This window comes from Pongo abelii, chromosome 3 (assembly GCF_028885655.2).
Source record: "Pongo abelii isolate AG06213 chromosome 3, NHGRI_mPonAbe1-v2.0_pri, whole genome shotgun sequence".
NCBI classification, from domain to species: Eukaryota; Metazoa; Chordata; class Mammalia; order Primates; family Hominidae; genus Pongo; species Pongo abelii.
In genome coordinates, this window is record NC_071988.2 from 2,457,668 (window position 1) to 2,479,192 (window position 21,525).

A 21,525-nucleotide genomic window follows, 5' to 3' on the forward strand; every position below is an offset into this window, starting at 1 on the left:
TCTACGGCTTCATCTTTTTCTACGCAGGGAGATTTCCTCAACTTTACCTTCCATCTCCTCTGTTTATGCTTTTAGTTCTGTCATCGTATTTTGGTTTTCACGAGCCCTCTCTTTTTCTCCAGCCATTGCTTGTTCCTTGGGCGCTGTATCTCCTCTTCTCTTGCATGGCAGTGCCTGGTTTCTAGGCTTTTTCCTGCCTTGTGCATCGTTTTCTCCTGGTTCTTTTCTTACGGTTTCTGTGTTTCATGTCAGAGGTTTCTCTGAAGTGTCTGGTGACACCTGGCCTCCCCTTCTCTCTGAGTCGTGGCCAGGGAGAGAGCAGGGGGCAGGTCAATATGGACCCTTTAGCACGGCCAGGATCGGCATCTCACCGAGGACCCTCCAGTGTCAGTGCTGGTTGGGGGGGGTCGTTTGCATTTTTTTAGTCAGTCTCCAGCCTGGAGGGTCCAGGTCTGGGGACTGCTACCTGGGGCTGTTCTAGCTTGTTGCAGGGTAGAGGAGAGGTGCTCCCACTGTCCCCAACTTTGGTGGCCCTGCAAGCCCAGCCTGGCCCAGAGCAGCGGGTCAGTCACGGAGCAAGAGGAGGGTGAGAAAGGCCCCCCTCTGCCCAGCGCTGCCCTACTGTCCTGCGTAGTCCAGCCGGAGCCCAGGCCTACACCACACCCAAGGATGACGGCCTTCGCTAACAGGCCCGCCTCCTCTGAGGATAGTTTAGGGGCCACATGTTGTCCTTAGAGCTGGTTCCCAGGGTCCCAGCCTCCCCCTAGGCAGCTTCTCCAAGGTCCCCTGGGAGGGGCTGTGGGCGAGCCTTTCCCCTGGAACTGCTGCATCTCTCGAGTGTTCAGTGCCCCCGCGAGCCCTCCCCAGGGCCCTGTTCCCCCGTTGTCAGGATGGCGGTGTTGACCCCAGGGACCCCAGGCTCCTTGCCCCAACCATGTGTGATGAGGTCACCCTCACCCAGGACCTTCTGCTCCCTGGCAGGGCCTGACGAAGAAACTGTCACCTTCCCAGGCAAAGCTGAGGGACGCTCAGAGGCTGGTTCGAGAGGTGCCTGTGTTCTCTGCCGTGGGCCCCTTGCAGGGGTCACCCCATCCAGGAGGCATGGCTGTGGGGCCTGAGGGGCACTCGGCCGGCTTGGGTCTGTGGTGATGGGGGGACCTGAGGGTGAACTCCCCCAGGCCAGCCTGGGCCCCTGAGCCTCAGAGGCCTGCAGGAGACAGTGCAGGACATGAACCTTGGGGTGCCTGCCAGGGCCCTCACTCACATCCGGCTCTCCCCGCTGCTTCAGGCCCAGCACCCTAGCCAGGGCCCCCAGTCACATCCGGCCTCCCTGCTGCTGCAGGCCCAGCACCCTGGCGGACTTCTGTCGCTGCTGGGGAGGGTCCTGCGGCCACATCCCAGGTGTGGAGGGCGTGACCTGCACGGTTTGTTCTTAGGCTCCTGCCCTAAGAAGATGGCCTACTATGGAAAATGCATTGAAACGGTGATCGAGCAACTCAACAAATTTACACCCAAGAGGGACAACCCTGAGCAGTTCCTGGAGGCTGCGGCCACCTCCCTGCAGGTAGGATCTGCTGGGGGCTCCTGGGAGGCCGTGCCAATGGCACCTGTCATGCAGCTGTTCTGGTTAACAGCATCAAATGCCTTCCTAACGACTGCCTTCCTTCCAAATGGGGAGAAGCTGACAGTGTTTTTCCACAGAGGCCTGCTCTTCATATAGGGAGGTGCTCCTGGCACCCAGAATGTGTGTCAGGCCAGGCTCTGGTGAAAGAAGTCTTGGCCAGAACCCGGGATATGACATCCACACTGCGGTTCCATCCTCAGTTAACACAGACAAGAAGGGTCAGCCCTGGAGCGCCCCCATGCCCCACCCCCACTTTGGGGGGCATCTTATCTCGGGAAATGGGTCCTCCATCCCCCAGGCGCCCCAGGGCTGTGGCAGTGAGGGTGCACAAGGCCACAACTTGTGCTGTATTTGTGGTAACTGAGACTTGGGAATCACTGACCGGGTCTCCGACAGAGGCAGGGGCTGGCCTGGGCAGTGAGGTGCCCGGGGAGCCGAGGGCTGCAGTTGTCCGTACACACCTCCTTCATCTTCCTACCCACACCTGGAAGAAGTCACAGGCCCACCTGGAGGCTGCCCAACTCCTCAGCTCCTGTCCTCCCTTCCCTGGGTTTTCCTCACAGCTCCATCCTGGTCCTGGCACCCCCTGCAACCTCGGCAGCCCCGCCCCACTCAGGGGCCTCCCTGTCACCCGGTCTCAGCTCCCACCCCCAGGTGCTGATCTCATATCCACCACCTGTCAGTGGCAGGTGCCTGGGGAACAGGAGCTTGGATTGCAGGGCCCCTGCCTCCAGGAATGTGGGACTTGGGCTCCAATGGATGGGGGCCTCCAGAGGAAGCTGGGCCCACCAGGGGAAATCCTGGGGGGCTGTCACATGGGCCATCACCAGCCCATCATTGCCCACGAGCAGGAAGAGGGCACTCGCCCCATGGAAAGAGGGTGCTCATAGCAAGTGTGCTAATTCAGTCCACCTGCCTGTCCTTGCAGGCCACAGCCCTCTGTGCCGCTGTACTCTGGATGAACTTGGTCTATGTGTGCTGCTTTTCTGCGTGGCCCCTGGGGGCTGCCCTGGCCATGCTCCAGCCCCCGCTCTCACTACCTGCTCAGGTGCACCTGTGCTGTTCCCCCAGGCCACAGTCTGAGCCCACCTTCCCTTGGGGTAGAGTGACAGGTTCATCCTTCATTAGCTACCCCTGGGGCAGCCTCAAGAAAGCCCAGAAGGGAGGTGGTGTGAGTGGGTTACAAAGGCTGCAGGGGTTGGGGCCAAGGCCTCTGCCATAAGAGAAGGCCTGGGGCCCCGACCCATCCCTGCTCCCAGCTTCTGGAAGAGGCACCTCCTCCGGCTGGGGCCTGGCAGCCAGCAGGGACTGGAGAGGGGTGCAGGGCCTGTGTGCAGAGCTACAGGCCTCCATGGGCACCTCTCCCTCCGCTTCAGCACCCTCCGGCCCCCAGCTCTTTCCCTGAGCCCCTAAGCACTGTGGGGATGTGATGCAAACAGCTCGGGTCCAGGTTCATCCACACTCCTCTTCCCAGCTAAGGCCTCGGCACGACGGGCACACCTCTCATCCCGCCGGCCTGCCCTCGCTACGCCCGTCCAAAACAGACAATAGCGAAGGCCCAGGTCCCCTTGGCCAGAAGCTCGTCCTGGGAGCTGGCGTCACCCACCCGGCTGCCTGGGCCGGCCTGTAGCCCAGCCCCTCTGGCTGGCCCGAGAGCAGCTCCAGCAGCTCCCCCTGTCCCTCCCCTCATTTCCCTTAGGATCTTTCCCATCAGCCACCATGTGCTGCTACGTCTCTCACCTTAAAAACATTTTTTTAAAGTCCTCTGTATTCCCTGCGGCTCCCACGGTCCTCGTCTTCCATCTAACAGATTCCTCAAAGTCCCTGCCATCAGCGGCAGCTCTTCCTCCATCCTCCCTCACGCCCCTCCCGGCGGACTTCCCCCACCCCTCCACCCACAGCGCCAGTCTGGGTCACCCCTCACCTCCCTGTTGCCAAATCCAGTGGGGCAGCCTCGGCTCCTCTGACCCAGCTGACCCCGCCCCCAGCTCCAGGGCCTTCCGATCAGCTTCCTGGGTACCGCCTGCGCCAGGCCTGCCTCTCACCCGGCAGCCACTCCTTCTCGGGCTCAGGCCTCCCATGTCGGGTGTGCGGGGTGCACGGGCTCAGCGGCTACTCTCTGCTCTCCTTGCTATACACACTCCTGGTCCCCTCGCCTGCTGAGAGCTCCTGCTCCTCCCTCCATCCTTGACCTCTCCCGAGCCTGGACTCACATCTCCTTGGGTGTCCAATGGGCACCTCCCGTGTGACACATCAGTAGGTGAATGAATCCATGTGACCTCCCCCAGAGCTGCTGATCCTGGCATCCCCAGTTCAGCCGGCGGCCGCTCCGTCTCCCCTTGCTCCAGTGGGAACCCTGGCGCCTCCTGGGCACCCCCATTCCTCTAGCCCACATCTGTCCATCATCAGCTCTGCCTTCAACTCTGCCACGCGTGCACTCTGCTCCAGCTGCACTGGTCTCCTAGTGTTTCTGGAACATTCCACGTGCTCCCCGCTGCACTAGCTGTTGCCTCCACCTTGGAAACTTTCCCCCTGACGCTGTCTTGGCCTGCGCAGCCACACAGCACCTTGGCAGGGAAAGGGGGTGTGTTTACCCCTTCCTCAAGCAAAAAGTGGTAAAGTTCATGTCTTTATTTCTTGATAATAACCATTACAAAAAAAATGAGTTTGTTACAACAAATAGTTTGGGTTTGGGTTTGTTTTCTATAACCCACAGATTATTAATGGTAGATGAGACTAGTATGTTACCTGGCGAGTCACAACGTGACAATCACAGATGTGCATTTCCACGGGGAGCCTGGCACACCGATCCTACCAGCAAACTGGCAGCGGCAGACACAACGGATATCCAGGGGGCTGCCCAGCACGGATCTGCACAGATGCCCCCATTGGTGGCAAGGAGGCTTGTTCCTCAGAGGCACTGGTTTTTCAGATCCTTTCTTTCTTTCTTTTTTTTTTTTTTTCTGAGACGGAGTCTCGCTCTGTCGCCCAGGCTGGAGTGCAGTGGCGCGATCTCGGCTCACTGCAAGCTCCGCCTCCCGGGTTCATGCCATTCTCCTGCCTCAGCCTCCCCAGTAGCTGGGACTACAGGCGCCCACCACCACGCCCGGCTAATTTTTTGTATTTTTAGTAGAGATGGGGTTTCACCGCGTTAGCCAGGATGGTCTCGATCTCCTGACCTTGTGATCCACCCGCCTCGGCCTCCCAAAGTGCTGGGATTACAGGCATGAGCCACCGCGCCCGGCCTTTTCAGATCCTTTCAAAAGCCCCTCACAAGTCCAAGTGGAATGGTGCGTTGGATCCTGATCCAGTTTGGACAACTCGCTTTCCTCTCCAGCTATCAAGAAATTGTTGCAATTCACTGATTTTGCTAGGCCAAGGCTCAAGACTGCCACTTGCCAGAAAGTTATACAATACATAAACCAAACGGCAGACTCTGGACAGCAGACTGCGGTGAAAGGCAGTGCTTTGGGTTAAATTGTGCCCCCCTCCAAAAAAAAATACTAAGCCAGGCATGGTGGCACGTACCTAGTCCCAGTTACTAGGACGTCTGGGGAAGGAAGATCCACTTGAGCCCAGGAGTTCGTGTCCAGCTTGGGCAACATAGCAAGATCCCATTTCTCTCTAAAAGAAAAAAAATGAGCCAGGCATGGTGGCTCATGCCTGTAATCTCAACACTTTGGGAGGCTGAGGTAGGAGGATTGCTTGAGGCCAGGAGTTTGAGACCAGCCTAGGCCACATAGTGAGACCTTTTCTCTATAAAAAATGTAAAAATTAGCCAAACATAGTGGCACGTGCTTGTAGTCCCAGCTACTCGGGGGCTGAGGAAGGAGGATTGCTTGAGTCCAGGAGTTGAAGGCTATGATGAGCTATGATTGCACCACTGCACTGCAGCCTGGGCAACAGAGTAAGATCCTGGCTCTTAAAAAAAATGTTGGCCGGGCGTGGTGGCTCATGCCTGTAATCCCAGGACTTTGAGAGGCCGGGGCAGGCAGATCACGAGGTCAGGAGATCGAGACCATCCTGGCTAACACGGTGAAACCCCGTTTCTACTAAAAATACAAAAAAATTAGCCAGGCGTGGTGGCGGGTGCCTGTGGTCCCAGCTACTCGGGAGGCTGAGGTAGGAGAATGGCGTGAACCTGGGAGGTGGAGGTTGCAGTGAGCCAAGATCGCACCACTGCACTCAAGCCTGGGTGACAGAGCAAGACTCTGTCTCAAAAAAAAAAATGTTGAAATTCTAACCCCTGGTTACTTATGAATATGACTTTAGAAATACAGTCTGTGCAGATGTAATTAAGTTAAGGATCTAGAGATGAGATCTGTTACCACTGTGGAACTGACTGGCGACCTGTCCCTTTGCATCTTGAGTGCACACAAGGTCAGGTCCAAGAAGACACATGTTCTTGCTGTGAGAGTAATTGGCTCTCAGGCTTTCAGTGTGGATTGCCAGTTGGCTCTCCATGGAGATCCACTGCTGCTCTCCTGGGCAGGTAGGGAGCACTTGTTCCCCTAAACCCTCCCCAACCTCATGTGCGGGCAAAAATTATTATCTTTGCCAGTCAAATAGGTGGGAAAAGTCACTTTATGTATTTTTTTTTTTTTTTTTTGAGACACTCCCTCACCTAGGCTGCAGTGCAGCTCATGGCCACTTCCACCTCCCAGGGTCAAGCAATTCTTGTGCCTGAGCCTCCCAAGTAGCTGGAATTACAGGCATGAGCCACCGCACCTGGCCAGCTTTGTGTATTTATAATCATCGTTTCTCTTGTTATATTTTCCTAACTTTTGAAGCAATATGTATTTCACTTTGAACCATCTGTTCAGACCTGTGTCTGTTAGGAAACTGTGTTTGGATACAACAAAATCCAGAAAAGCAGTAGCTTTAATCAATTAAAGGTATCTTTGCTCGTATGAGAAGCAGTCTGCAGACAGGCAGTCTAGAGTGGGTTCAGCAGCTCCATGATGCCATGAAGAACTCATTCAGTTCCTCTCCATGCAGCCATCCTTAACATGTACTCTTGCCTCATAGTCACTAAATGGCTGCGTACCTCCAGCATTGCATCTATATCCCAGGTGAGGAGGGGAGAAAGGCAAACAGTATAAGGCATGTGCCAGCTGAATCTACTTTCCTTTTAAGGTGCTTTCTTGGAGGCCACACCTAGCAATTTGTCATTACATTTTATTGATTAAAACTGTCACATGGCTCTATCATCAAGGACAGTTGCAAAATACGGTTTTAGCTGGACATATTACCATGCCCAACGGGACGGCATTCTTTCTGTTAAGTGAGAAGGAGGGGAGAAGGGATGCTTTGCGGCCCTGCAGCCTCCGTTTCCTTTGCCTACTTTTCTAACTGACTTCAGGCTTTGCATTACTGATGAGCAGGTATTGGTGACATGAATCATAAATCCTGTTATTAATCAGCCTCCTGGCCCTGCACCCCTCCCCCCACCTGCCCCGGCCTGGACCTGGTCTAGCTCTTCCCCAGCCCTGTGAGTCCAGCAGACAAGTGCACTTCTGGAGGTGCTGAGAAACCCCTGCAGCAGTCTCTAGTCATTGTGAATGCTGGACCTTTCGCTATTGAGTGCCTGCTGCTCTCCCTGGTTGGGGACTGAGGAGCCCTGAGCTTGACCAAGGCCCAAGATTTTATCACAAACTCAGAGACCCTTGGGCAGCCACAGGCCGGTCTCAGCGACTGAGGCTGGTTCCCCATTAGGAGCCCACTCCTGCAGCAAGGGCCTCTCCTGCCTCCTCTGGGAGAGAGAACCCACCTGGCCTAGGCCCATCTCTGCTGGCCTGGTCAGAAGGACCTGGTCCAGCGCCCCTGAGGCATGTGTCACCCCTTGCTCCCACCCCCAGGCCCCAGGCCCCTCTCTGTGAATAGGCTGGACGCCACGTGTCCTGGCGGCCGCCAGCCCAGCATCAGTGGCAAGGACCTGGCTGTGAGCCCGGCCCGGCCTGGCGTGGACTGGGATGTCATTTACTGGCTCCTCACTCAGCTCTGCAGCTTCCAGGACCCTCCGGCCCAGCGTGGCCCTGCCCAACCCCCCCTGCCTGGGGCTGATGGCGTAGGGCTCAAGGCTCTGACCTTATTAAAAATGCATGCTCACACTTCCCAAACACAGACGTCATTGATGAGAAGCGGAGGGTGCCTGAGCTGGGGAGGCCAGAGGAGGTTGTCAGCAGCATCCCACAAAGTCATCACCCTCAGCGGCCACGCTGACTCACTGCTCTCGGAAGGGTCTGTCCTGGCTCCTGGGCTCCTCTGACAAGATGTCGTCAGTTACACGGTGGGGGGGACCAGTGCGCTTGGTGTGAGTACAGCCTGGCAACTGCAGGAAGCTGAGAGGGAAACTGAGGTGCCAGACTGGCTGTTGAGTACCCCCCGGCAGCTCAGCGGGGGAGCCCTCACCCACCGAGCCCCTTCTCTGTGCCCAGCCTCACTCACAGGATGTCACTGGGTCCCTGTGATCTATGTAGAGGCAGGGCATTCCCTTTCCTCTCTGGCGAGCGCCCAGGTGGCCATCTAGCCAAGAAAGGGACAGTAAACAAGCCATGCCGCGACTGGGACAGGCCATGTCCCACTAGGGTTGGTCAGAAGCACAGTCCTCACAGCCGTGGGGCAAGTATGCCGGGAGGAGGTCGCAGGCAGAGGGAACAGCCAGTTCCCCGATGAGGAAACTGGAGGCCAGTGTGACTGGAACAGAGCCAGGGCGCTGGGGACTCCGAGGGAGCTGGGCACCTCCACGCAGGGCCTCGCTGGCCGCAGTGAGGAAGGACGCCTGACCCGACATCCACCTGAGAAGCCTCGCCCCGACTGCTGGGTCAAAAAGAGACCTGAAGGGGAGCAAGAGGAGAGGCAGACAGAGCAGCTGGGGTCCCCCAGCCGAAGGAGACCAAGAGACACGCGGGGAGTAAGGAACCGCGTTTACTGCGCGTCGAGGTTGGCGGGGGCAGGCTTGGGCCAAGCCCAGGAGGCTGGTTTCAGATGCATTCATGTGACGTCCGCCCCGGTATCTGGGAAAGGCCCAGCGGCAGCAGGATCGAGGTTTCTGAGTTCAGGGAGCGGGGCCGGCTGGGGTATCCATTTGGCAATCAGAATGCTGTCAGCCTCGAAGCTGGCTGAGATCACTCAGAAAGTGGGTAATGAACAAACGTCACCATAGGGGAACTGCACCCTGAGCCCCTCCAATATGTGGAGGTTGAGAAGACAAAGAGGCACCTGCAACGGAGCCGTAGAACGAAGGGCTGTCCCCGGGAGAATGTTGCTACCAGCTGGCATTCCAGCAGGAGCCCAAAAGCCAGTCCTGGCACTCCCAAGAGAAAGGGATTTAAATTTAACATGGGGAACCTTGTGCTTAAAGCTGTTGCAAGGGCTGGAGGAACTCATGCTGGGTCAGTCCCGGCTCCCAGCTGGTCAGGGCACTGCAGGGAGCAGCTCCCCACCACATCGGGTGGGACAGGCAGGGGCGAGCAGAAGGCTCTGGGAAGCCCAGCATCTACCACCCCTGGGGAGCTGAGGAAAAGGGGCATCCCCCAACCTTGCCCCTACCATTTCTCCCGTAAGTATATATCTTGTTAGCAGAGCCCAGGCTGCACCCAGAACCCCAGAGGCAGAGCTGCTGAAGCCTGTAGTTCTCAGGCCTCCAGCCCCTGCACTGCAGGGGCGACGCTAGAAGGGCGTGGGAATGGCCCTATTTGCAGAGCAGTACCCAGATTGTTCTCGTTCACTTGTGTGGAAACTGAGGCCCCACAAGGTCATGTGGCTGGTGCAGAATGCCTCAGGTTAGTTCATTACCCTGTTGTTATCTTAGTATAAAAGCAACTGAAGGGCTGGGTGGGGTGGCTCACACCTGTAATCCCAGCACTTTGGGAGGCCGAGGCAGGCAGATCACCTGAGGTCAGGAATTCGAGACCAGCCTGGCCAACATGGTGAAATCCCATCTCTACTAAAAATACAAAAAATTAGCCGGGCATGGGTGGCTGGAGCCTGGAGTCCCAGCTACTCGAGAGGCTGAGGCAGGAAATTGCTTGAACCCAGGAGGCGGAGGTTGCAGTGAGCTGAGATGGCGCCACTGCACTCCAGCCTGGACGACAGAGCGAGACTCCGTCTCAGAAAAAAAAAAAAAAAAAAAAGCAACTGAAAAAATCACAAAGGAAAAGATAGATTTGATCTAAAATAAAAGTAAAATTCCTACATGCTCTATATGCCCAAAAATATTTTATACAAAGTTAAAAGGCAAATTAAAAACTTACAACAAATAACTATCACATTTATGGCTATGTTAATAGCCTTAGCATAGAGACCTTATAAAAATGACTAAGAAAAATGTTATCCCAATAAAAAAAGTTTAGCCAATTATATTTAATAATTTACAGTATCATAGAACACATTGTAAGTGAAATTAATTATTAAATAATGATAATTCACAGAAAAATACAAGTGTTCAGAAAACATATGAGGCTGGACACAATGGCTCATGCCTGTAATCCCAACACTTTGGGAGGCCAAGGCAGGAGGATTGCTTGAGCCCAGGAGTTAGAGGCCAGCCTGAGGAACATGGTGAGATCCAGTCTTTACAAAAAATTAAAAAATGAGCCAGGCATGGCAGTGTGCATCTGTAGTCCCAGCTACTCAGGAGGCCGAGGTGGGAAGCAGCTACTCAGGAGGCTGAGGTGGGAAGCAGCTACTCAGGAGGCCGAGGTGGGAAGGCAGCCTGAGAGTGAGCAGTGATTCTGCCACTGCACTCCAGCCTGGACGACAGAGTGAGACCCTGTCTCAAAAACTTCAAAAAAAAAAAAATATATATATATATATGAAATTTTCACTGCTAATTTAAAAATTCAGACTAAAACAATGAGATTCCTTCTGCTTCGTGAGACAGAGTCCCACTCCATTGCCCCACCTTGAACTCCAGGCATGCACCACCACGCCCGGCTAAGTTTATGCCTGACAGGCTCTTGCAGAGATGTTCCTTGCTCATGCATCATTCATTTTGGTTATTTTTTAATTCATTCATTTGAAAACCTTTAAGAGTTCATTTGAAAATATTATTGTGGTAAAATACACATGACATAAAATGTACCACTGTAGCCATTTTTCAGTGTAGAGTTCTGTGGGGTTAGGCACATTCCCACTGTTGTGCATCCATCACTGCCCTCTATCTGCAGAAGCTTTTCATCTGAGCAAACTGAAGCTCTGTCTGCATTGGACGACTCTCATGCCCGCCGGCCCCTGGTGCTCTCTGCTCTGCCTTGATGCGGCAGCCTGTTCTCATTAGCTGGAACCGCACAGTACTTGTCCCTTGTGTCATTCCTTGCACTGCCTCATCATCTTCGTTTATTTTTGTCTTTGCACTGACCTCACCTAACAAACCCAGGAGAATGTGGGGACCAGTACCTGAGTGGGGAGGCACTGCCAACTGCTCTGGGGGCCCCACTAAAGGGCCCTTCGCAGCCCTGGGGCCGCTCCACCCCTGCCTTTGCCCAAGTTTCCCACCCCCACCACCGTCCTCTCCTCCCGGCCCAGCCAGGGCCCCCCACCAGCTGTTTCTCTTCCAGGCTCTGAGCCCCCAGAAGCAGAGCTTTGTTTTGGAGGTTCTGTCTGGGTGCCTCGAGTACCGGAAGTTGCTGACCGTCGTAGTGGATGCCTTCTACGTGGAGGATGGCCGACTCTGCCTGCGGGTTGACCACAGCCGCTTCGAGGGTAGGTGCCCGGCTGGTCCCCAGGGCCAGGCCGCAGAGACGGTTCACTCAGGCTCTCTGCGGAAAGGACTGGCGGGCAGGCAGCGGGCGGGCGGGGCCAGCTCCTCGTTCCTGCCCTTGCACTGGAGGCTTCCCGGCTCCTCACCTCACTTGGTCCTTACCAGGCGGACCAGGACCTTGCAGAGGGGAAACTGATGCCCCAGGGCAGACAGACCTGGCTCTGCCACCCCAGTTTAGGGCATCCAGCTCCCAAAGGCAGCCTGGACAACATGAGAGCCTTCCGTAGGCTGACCCCTAGCCACCACTAACCCCAAAGCCTTTGGACAAGATGGACCCTGTGGCTGCCGTCTGGACGGTCCTGTGGGGGATTAAATACAAGAGACTCGCTGCCTGGGCTTCCTGCAGCCTCTGACAGCCGTCTGGTTTCATGGGGCAGGGCGACCATTGCAAGCCAGGTGGCCAGTGCTGCTGGGGGGATATCGGGGCAGCCCTGAGACCCTGCACAGGGTCTTGCTGCCCCCGTCCAGGAAGGGAGAGGAGTGGGGTGAGCGCTGTAGGGTACTGGGAAACTGAGCTGAGCAGCGGGTGCCAGTCCTGAGCTAGGCTCCTGTCCCGACCCCTTGCCACCCAGCTGGAGCCTTATGATGCGCAGCGTGTCCAGGCCGCAGGCTAGGGGCCCGTTACAGTTCCTGCCTTGGAGGAAACTCGGGCCCGGGTTTATTCACATTCTAGCCGGCTTGAGGTGATGATTCAGCTGCTCAGAATTTACAAACAAGTCCACAATGATTTCACTTTTACCTGGGGAGCCTTTGCAAATTCTGAGAACTTATCAGATGGGATTATTTGTCAAAGTGCTCTGAAACCACAAATGCATTGCACTCTAAGACAATGTAGTTTGTGTTTGCTTATCATTTTCAGGTGGGCGCCAGAAGGGTGGGGGTTTTCCTGTGGCTGTGTGCCCCGACACGATGGAGGCCTTCGGCTCCGGTCCCGCAATGTCCCTGGTGCCCCTGTGATGTCCCTTAGCCTCTGACAGACCCCCTGTTTTCTAGTGATCTGCTACCTAGCCACATTCCTGCTGGAGGAGCTCGGCTTCCAGCTGTTCCGTAATATCATCAAGTCCCAGCCCGTGGATAAGATGTGCAAGGTGAGCCACCCCTACCTGCCCACCAGGCCACGAGGCCCACGGGTGAGGTCCATCTGATCCTCGCCCACCTTTCGTAGTTCTGGTTGGTTTTTTGTTTTTTGGTTTTTTTTTGAGACGGAGTCTCGCTCTGTTGCCCAGGCTGCAGTGCAGTGGCGCGATCTCGGCTCACTGCAAACTCTGCCTCCCGGGTTCACGCCATTCTCCTGCCTCAGCCTCCCGAGTAGCTGGGACTACAGGCACCCCGCCACCGCGCCCAGCTATTTTTTTGTATTTTTAGTAGAGACGGGGTTTCACCGTGTTATCCAGTGTGGTCTCAATCTCCTGACCTTGTGATCCACCCGCCTCGGCCTCCCAAAGTGCTGGGATTACAGGCGTGAGCCACCGCGCCCGGCCTCTGGTTGGTTTTAATGAAAGAAACTCTGGTGGTTTTCTTCTGTATTTCAAAGAAGTAGCAAGCTGGGCATGCTGGCACCCGTCTGTAGTCCCACCTGCTTGGGAGGCTGAAGTGGGAGGATCACTTGAGTCCAGGAGTTTGAGGCTGCAGTGAGCAGTGATTGAACCACTGCACTTGGGCCTGGGTGACAGAGCAAGACCTTGTCTCTAAAAAACAAAGAAACAACAACAACAAAAAAACCCAATGCACACCGACTAGTGTGGGTGAATGCACTGCTTCTGTCCTGGGGAAATCCGATTCCGCTCCTGGTGGGCCTCTTCTGACTCATAATCAAACCCCAGGCCCAGAACAGCCTCTCCTCCCTGTGCAGCTTCAGGGGTCCAAGGAAATTGGTTCAAGGCCAGTTATGAGGATTGGCACCCCGAGGGGGAGCCTGCAGGAGCCCACGCCCCTGACTACCTGGGGCCACTTGTGTGGGAAGCTGGCACACACAGGCCTCTGGACCGAAATGTCTGGGCCTGGGCCTGGGCCTGCTGCTCACTGCTGGCTGCTGCCGGCTCACACTGACTGCCAGGTTTCCCCGGACGCTCATGGTGTCTGTTCTTGCTCCATTCTTACGGCAACCCAGTGAGGTTGCTGCTACATGGTACTCATACCAGGGTTGCGGAAACTGGGGCACAGAGAGGATAAGTAATCTCCTCAATGTCACACAGCAGCAGGGTAGCGCAGCCAATTCCCAGCCTAGGCTTTAGCCACTGGCTTGCTCCTCCTTACTCTGCGTGGAGGGGACAATTTCCAGCCAAGGACAGCCACTCCCTGGAGAAGTGATTGGGATAGCCCTTGGGCCCAGATCTTCGAGGTCTCTCTTGAAGGAAGCAGCTAGCTCTTCAGGGGGTATTCCAAGCCTGGAGAAGTGATTGGGATAGCCCTTGGGCCCAGATCTTCGAGGTCTCTCTTGAAGGAAGCAGCTAGCTCTTCAGGGGGTATTCCAAGCCTGGAGAAGTGGCAGACCTGGAGTGGCAGAGCCCACCAGGATTGCAGCCCCAGAGACTTGGGACCGGCGGCTCACACAGCACCTCAGCCACCTAACAGGTGAAGGGAGGGAGAGTGCGGCCCCGAGCCAGCACTGTACACATCAATGACACGTTTTCCATCTACATGGAAACGTAAGTAATTCATGATGCATACACATTTGTATAGTTAGCTTAAGCAATGCCTTCATTTTAATGAAAAAGCAGCAAAACTGATGGCATTTTCTGGCAGATACCTGGAGACTGAGTTGGGGCCAGCTTCCCTGGAAACCAGAAGCCAAACCCCAGAAACCAGAAACCAAACCCTGGAAACAAGAGGGCACTGGTGTCTGCTCTTCTATTACTATCTTGACATTGTTTTTTGTTTTTTTTTTTTAAGACGGGGTCTCACTCTGTCGCCCAGGCTGAAGTGCAGTGGGGCAATGTCGGCTCACTGCAACCTCTGCCTCCTGGGTTCAAGTGATTCTCCTGCCTCAGCCTCCCAGTAGCTGGGATTACGGCATGTGCCATCACGCCTGGATAATTTTTGTATTTTAGTAGAGACAGGGTTTCACCATGTTGGCCAGGCTGGTCTCGAACTCCTGACCTCAGGTGATCCACCTGCCTCAGCCTCCCAAAGTATTGGGATTACAGGCATGAGCCACTGCGCCCAGCTTATCTTGACATTCTTAATAATTGCTGAACAGGTGGGGCATGGTGACTCACGCCTGTGATCCCAAAACTTTGGGAGGCCAAAGCTGGAAGTTTGCTTGAGCCCAGGAGATTGAGACCAGCCTGGGCGACAGAGCAAAACCCCACCTCTACAAAAAAAATTTTTTTTTTTTTTGAGATGGAGTCTCGCTCTGTCCTCCAGGCTGGAGTGCAGTGGCGTGATCTCGGCTCACTGCAAGCTCCGCCTCCCGGATTCATGCCATTCTCCTGCCTCAGCCTCCTGAGTAGCTGGGACTACAGGCGCCCGCCACCACACCTGACTAATTTTTTTTGTATTTTCAGTAGAGGCGGGGTTTCACCGTGTTAGCCAGGATGGTCTCCATCTCCTGACCTCGTGATCCACCTGTCTCAGCCTCCCGAAGAGCTGGGATTACAGGCGTGAGCCACCGTGCCTGGCCAAAATTTTTTTTAAATTAGCCTGGCATGGTGGTGCTTACCTGTAATTCCAGCCACTCAAGAGGCTGAAGCAGGAGGATCACTTGAGCCCAGGAGTTTGAGGCTGCAGTGAGCCATGATTGTGCCACTGCACTCCAGCCTGGGTGACAGAGCAAGACCCCCTCCTAAATGATAATAATAATAATAATAATAAAATTGTTGAGGCCAGGCGCGATAATCCAGCACTTTGGGAGGCCGAAGTGGGTACACTTGAGGTCAGGAGTTCGAGACCAGCCTGACCAACATGGTGAAACCCCGTCTCTATTAAAAATAGAAAAAAATTAGCCGGTCATGGTGGCACGTGCCTATAATCCCAGCTACTCAGGAGGCTGAGGCAGGAGTATCACTTGAACCTGGGAGGCGGAGGTTGCAGTGAGCTGAGATCGCGCCACTGCACTCCAGCCTGGGCGACAGAGCGAGACTCCGTCTCAAAAAAAAAAAAAAAAAAAAAAATTGTTGAACAAAGATCCATGTTTTATCTTGTCCTGTGTCCCACAGTGGTGGAGGTGGCCCTGGATCAATCTCGGCCCCCAGAGCCCCAAAGCGCCAGCCCAGGACAGAGTGCTCAGAGGCTGCTGCAGGGACTCCCTAGGAATTCGGGGCGCTGGCCGCACAGCATCCTTGGGGACAGGGTGGTGCCCCCAACACTGGTGCCTGCACACTTACCAACTCAGAGAGCCTCTGGAGGCAGGTCCATGGGAACAGCCCACATAAACCCCCAAGGGAACTGCCCAAGAGACTGCCTCCCTCCATCCCACACCCCATGCCCCGCTGAGCCATGCCCATCCCATTGGGGTCCTGCTTCCTGCCTCGGGGCTCCAGGAAGAGGCCAGCCTGGGCCTTGAAGAAGGGGAGCAAGCTACTGGGATGCCACCCTGTGGCCTCTCCAGGGAAGCCCCTGGGCCACACCTTGGGTGCTGTCACCACCATGGTCAGGAGTGGTGGGTGGTGACACGGTGTGGCTCCCAGGAAGTGGCCCTCCTCACTCTGCAGGGAGTGGCCCTGAGACACCTGTGGGGGGCTGATGGCCCCGCGGCTCCAGGGAATCAGCCCGTTGGCAGAGGGGGAGTCAGACCCACCGCAAAGCCCCACTCCAACTCCAGCAGGTTCCGGGTGGGGCTGCCCCACCACACCCCAGTGAGGATGGGGGCCTCAATACAGGGCTGTGTCCTGGTGGGAGCAGCCCAGCTGAGACACTGAGTGTGGGGATGGGGTTTGGAGATGGAGGGATTGGGTGGGGGCAGGGACCAGTGCTGAGTCTGACCCAGGGAACTCAGGAAAGCACAAAAGGTCTGCTCCCAAATGGGGGTGGCCAGAAGGAAGGCAAGCAGAGACCCCAGCCTCGGGGCGGGGAAAATGGCCCCCTTGAGGCAGGAAGCAGTAGCAGCGTGGAGCTGAAATGGGAAGAGGTGGGAAAGGGGGTGGAAGAAGCTGCGGAAGGCTCTAGAAGGATCCCTGGTTTCCTCTGCGTGGAGAAGGGCATGGAGGCCCGAGGGGAGGCTGCTGGGGAGGGTGGCCACCCTGGGGAGGCACAGCAGTGACTGCAGGCCCTGCCTGGCCGGCCCACAGAAGCCGCCATCCTGCCCACCATTAACCCCACTCAGCCCATGCCTCCTCGGCCACCTCCCAAGTCAACTCCCTGCCCCCAAGACCACCGTTCAGGATGTGCTTCTGGGGTTGTCACCATGGAGCCCCGGACCCTCGGCTCCCCATCCAGCTGGCTTTCGGGAAGTTGACTGGACAAGGCCCTCCAAGCTGAGGATGTGCTGCCAGCTTCTCAGGCACCCCCCTCCCCACAGCAGCCCACCCAGGGACCCCGGAGGCTGTGCTCCTCCCAGCTGGAAGGGGAGCCAAGGTCCAGGCCTCCAGCACCAGCATCAGAGTTCTGTGGTGACAGTCCCAGAAGCACACCCTGCGCAGTGGCCTTGGGGGCAGGGAGCCACTGGGGATGCTGGGGGCCTTGGTGGTAGGGAGCTCACTGGGGGTGCTGGTGGCCTGGGGGGCAGGGAGCCACTGGGGGTGCTGGGGGCCTTGGGGGCAGGGAGTTTACTGGGGGTGCTGGGGGCTTTGCCTGGTGAGGGGTTGGGCCCAGGGCTCTGGCCCCCTGACAGCCCCCATCCACCCCAGTTCCTCAGGTTCTTCTTCAACCCCCTGCACCTGTGCTCATGGATCAAGGACGAGTGGAGCCTCATCTACGAGCCGGCCCACGTGAAGGAGAACTGGATCGACCCCCTGATGAGGTAGGCTGGATGGGGGGCTCTGGGGGCCCTGAATGGCATCTGCACCCCATTCCAGGTGCCTCCACGGACACAGGAGCTCCACGTTCCCCTTCCTGCTCCCAGAAGCTCTATGAGTGTCAGTAATCACTCCGTGTTGGGATGAGATCTTCGGAGAAGCCCCAAGTCCCAGACTGGCCCCACAGCCTCGGGGGGAGGAACGGACATGATCCAGCTGCCCAAGCCCCAGCCTGGGCTCCCTCCATGCCAGGCAGCTGACACGTGGCGGGTGGCTGAAGGCCATTTCAGGACTGGCTGAGTGAATGGGGCAGAGCCGACCCTTCTGCGCTGGATCCTACGTGCTGGCTGGGGCTGCGTCGGTGGTTCTAGTCCTGTGAGGACCCTGTAGGGCCCTTGGCCTCTCTGCAGATCCCAAGAGTGCGGAGTAGGGGTGGGGGTGGAGGGAGCTGAGGAAGCCACAGATCAGTTCCTGGTGGATTCTGGGGTCCAGATCTCTCTCAGAGTCCCCAGGGCTGTGTCCAGGCCTGCTGCCCTCATGCTGCCCTTGCTGCCTTCTGCCTCCCCAGCAGGCGTGGGGCAAACTGCGGGGCAGGCCAGAACCCCCAGGTAGAGGGGTCAGCACAGTCGCTAGGGCCCTGCCTTGTGCTCCATGGAGAGGCCTGCTGGGGCCTGAGTGCAGCTGAGGGGCCCCCAGTTTTTTCCCTTCTGTTAGGACTTGAAGGGATCCACTTTGTCTTCCTAAGGACAGACAGACAGGCTGTTTTGGCACAAGCAGACCACTTAGGTGCCAGCTGTGTGCAGAAGACCTGGAGGCCCAGGGGAGATGGAAGCCGTTCCTGTGGGGAGAGGAGGCCCTGGAGGTGTTCCTTTACCAAGGGGAAGTCCCCAGTCCCACCCAGCCCACTCCTGGCAATCAAGATAAACCTCCAAAGGAAGGAGTAGGAGCGGCCCTGCTGGTGCCCCTACCTTGTGCCCCAGGCTGGACTCACTGCCCACTCAGGGGCCCCCATGGTCTGGGCCTGCAGGGCTGCCTCTGGGAAGCTGCTCAGCTCAGTTCCTGTGAGCCCCTCTTCCTGCGCCACCACCCCCATTCAGGCTTCCTCTGCCTACTCTAGGACCAGCCCCTCTCCCCTACCTGTCTCAAGTTGGGAGCACTGGGGCCTGGCCCTGGCGAGACCCCCAAGACCCCACTTGCTATGGGCCCTGGACCATGGCTCTTAAGGTGAGGGAGGAGCTATTTCAAGCCATGCCCTCTGCCCCCTGGGAGCCCACACGAGAGAACACTTGATAGGCTGGTGATGGTGGGCTGTGCCCATGTCGGGTGTGGGACATGGAAGAGGGAGCCCCAGACTTGGGCGGCCTGGCAAGGCCCTTCCCAAACCCCTGCTTGAGAGCACCTCCACCCAGAGGCTGTACCAAGAACAACTGGGCTCCTGCCCCACCTGACTCCACAGCTCCATTTCCAGGAGTCACCAACAGTGTAGTTCCAGAATGTTCCTTTCCAAAAAGCTCCTTTCTCCACTGCTGGCTTCCGTCTGCTCCAGCCCAGATTGGCTTCCTGTGTCCTGGCTACTGCTTGTCCTCAGAGCCCCTGGATTCCTGCAGCAGGGCTGTCCCTGTCTTCCCAGCTCCCCACTCACCAGCATGGCCCAATGCCTCTGGGCCTATCTCCTGTATCTGTACAAGGGGACTGTGTCTGTATATGTTTCAGGGGTTTAGTTGACAGTGTGTGTGCCTACAAGTAGAAAGCACTTCGTGAAGTGAGGCCGTCCATCCCACTATCACCTCCACCCCAAGGTGGACCCAATCGCTTGGGGAGCCCTTTGGATCTAAAGGCCATCGCCTTATTGAACAGCTCAGGGAGTGACCATAAGAGGCGTTTCCACTTTTGCCTTCAAGATGGCAGCCAGAGGTCCAGGAGCTGATCAACCAGCTGGAGGGCATGTCTGCCAGTCAATCCTCTCCTTTAAAGACCAAGGCCAAGGTCACAGAGCCCAAGGAATTCAACCTGACTGCCCCCAGGCCCCGCACCATTCCAGCGCCCGAACCAGTCCCAGTCGTGGCCAAGCCGAGACCCGTGAGTGTGGGCATTCTCAGCGGGCACCGGCTTGCAGGCATCAGGGTGGCCAAGCTGGGAGAGTGGACCGTGTGGGCCTGTGGGGGACTGGGCTTCCCCCAGGACTGAGGGTGCACTGGACCAGATCAGGAACACTAAATGACCCCACCCCACCCCCACTCCCCACAGAGAGGGAAACCCAGCTGACCCGGAGCCCACCCAGTGGGTTCCCACACTCCACGCACTGTGGTCCTATAAGTAGGTGTTGAGTGGAGCTGTCAGGCCATGGGGCACCGACCTGTCTGGAGTTGGAGCTTGGAGCCCACTTTTAACTCTGGCGTAATGCAACACCCCCTCCTCATTAAGTATGATGTATAGATGACAGCATACTCTTTGGGCAGGCCTAGAGACTCTTCCTCTCTCTTTCTTTCTCTCCCCCCTGCTGACTTATCAGTCAGGATGCTTTGTATTGCAAATAACAGAAAAATGCAGTTCAAACTGGCTTAGACAACAGAGCACGGGCTGACCCTCATGAGTGAAGTAGGATAGGCTTCAGGCATACGTGACCAGGGTTCCAGCTCTGCTTCTCTGTGGCTCTCTGTCCTAGTCTCCTCTGTAAGTCTAATTCATCTTTGGGCTAACTTCCTTGATTATAGCAAAGTATCCTATTTGCCACCACCTATACCATCATGGTATAGGTGCATGAGAGGACACCTGGGGCCAAGAATTCTTTGGAAAAGTCTGACTGGACCAGCTTAGGTCTCATGCCTGCCTTGAATTGATCACTATGATCAGGAATATAATGTCCTGACTGATCATGGGCTCTATCCCAAGCACTGAGCTTCCCAGAACCAACGTGGTTCTGCAATAGGACTAAGGCCTATATGGGAGGGGAAGGGTATGGTGCTGGGAGGCCCCAGAGTCCTGCCCCACTCCCACCATCCTTCAGGTCTCATTAAAATCCCTCTTCCCAGAGAGGCTTTTCATGAACCCCTCAAATATGTCAGGTCTTTCACTTAGTTTACTTCTCACTGATCCTGGCTCCTTTTCTTCACCGAATTGGAGTTTAGAGTTGTTTAGTAATTTGTGGGCCTGCCTATTGTCTGCCTACTCCAGCAGATATCATCCATCTTATTTGTCCCATATTCTCTTTTTATTTCATTTTATTATTGTTGTTATTATTGTTATTATTATTTGAGACAGAGTCTCGCTCTGTCACCCAGGCTGGAGTGCAGTGGCATGATCTTGGCTCACTGCAACCTCTGCCTCCTGGGTTTAAGTGATTCTCCTGCCTCAGCCTCCCGAGTAGCTGGGGTTACAGGTACCGGCCACCACGCCCAGCTAATTTTTATATTTTTAGTAGAGGCAGGGTTTTGTCATGTTGGCCGGGCTGATCCCTAACTGACCTCAGGTGATCTGCCCACCTCGGCCTCCCAAAGTGCTGGGATTACAGGCGTAAGCCACCACACCTGGCCATTATTTGTCCCATATTCTCAATGCCTAGCCTAGTCATGGCTCAAAGCAGAACCTCAGTAAATACCTGTTGGATGGATGGATGGGTGGATGGATTATCAGATGGATGGTAGATGGATGGGTGGATGGATAGATAGATGGATGGATGGATGATTGGATGGGTGAATGGATAGATGGATGATTGGATGGAGGAATGGATGGGTGGATGAATGATCAAATGAATGGATGGGTATGTGGGTAAATGGGTGGATGGATGTCAGATGGATGAAGAGATGATCAGGTGGATGGATGAATGAGTAGATGGTTGGGTGGGTGAATGAATGGATAGATGGGTAGATAGATGGATGGACGGTTGGACTCATGGAAGGATAAGTTGATGGATAGATGGATAGTCAGCTGGAAGGATGGGTGGGTGGATGGATGGAGATCAGCTGGATGGATGGATGATAGATGGTGAATGGATGGATGGATAGATGATCAGATGGGTAGATGGATGAACAGATGGGTGAGTAGATGGATGGGTGAGTGAATGAATGAATGAGTTGGTAGATAGATGGATGCATGGAAGGATAAGTGGATGGATAGATGGATGACTGGATGGATGGATGGATGGATGGATGGATGGATGGATGGATGGACGGATGGACACATGGAAGGATAAGTGAATGAATGGATGGATGGATGCATGCATGGAAGGATAAGTGGATGGGTGG

General features: G+C 55.9%; 1 protein-coding gene across 7 annotated transcripts in view; it reads left to right on the top strand.

The window, feature by feature from the left end:
* The window catches only part of CFAP99 (cilia and flagella associated protein 99), a 46,159-nt gene that overhangs the window by 6,279 nt on the left and 18,355 nt on the right, over nucleotides 1–21,525 (top strand). For all 7 annotated transcript variants that reach the window (XR_008524949.2, XR_008524948.2, XR_008524950.2 and 4 more), the window contains exons 2-6: nucleotides 1,437–1,564; nucleotides 11,185–11,329; nucleotides 12,381–12,475; nucleotides 17,174–17,286; nucleotides 19,183–19,360. Coding sequence is in view for 3 of the 7 variants with exons in the window: in XM_024246560.3 (XP_024102328.3) it covers nucleotides 1,454–1,564; nucleotides 11,185–11,329; nucleotides 12,381–12,475; nucleotides 17,174–17,286; nucleotides 19,183–19,360 (642 nt within the window). In the remaining 4 variants the exon portion in view is untranslated. The remainder of the gene's footprint in view (nucleotides 1–1,436; nucleotides 1,565–11,184; nucleotides 11,330–12,380; nucleotides 12,476–17,173; nucleotides 17,287–19,182; nucleotides 19,361–21,525) is intronic.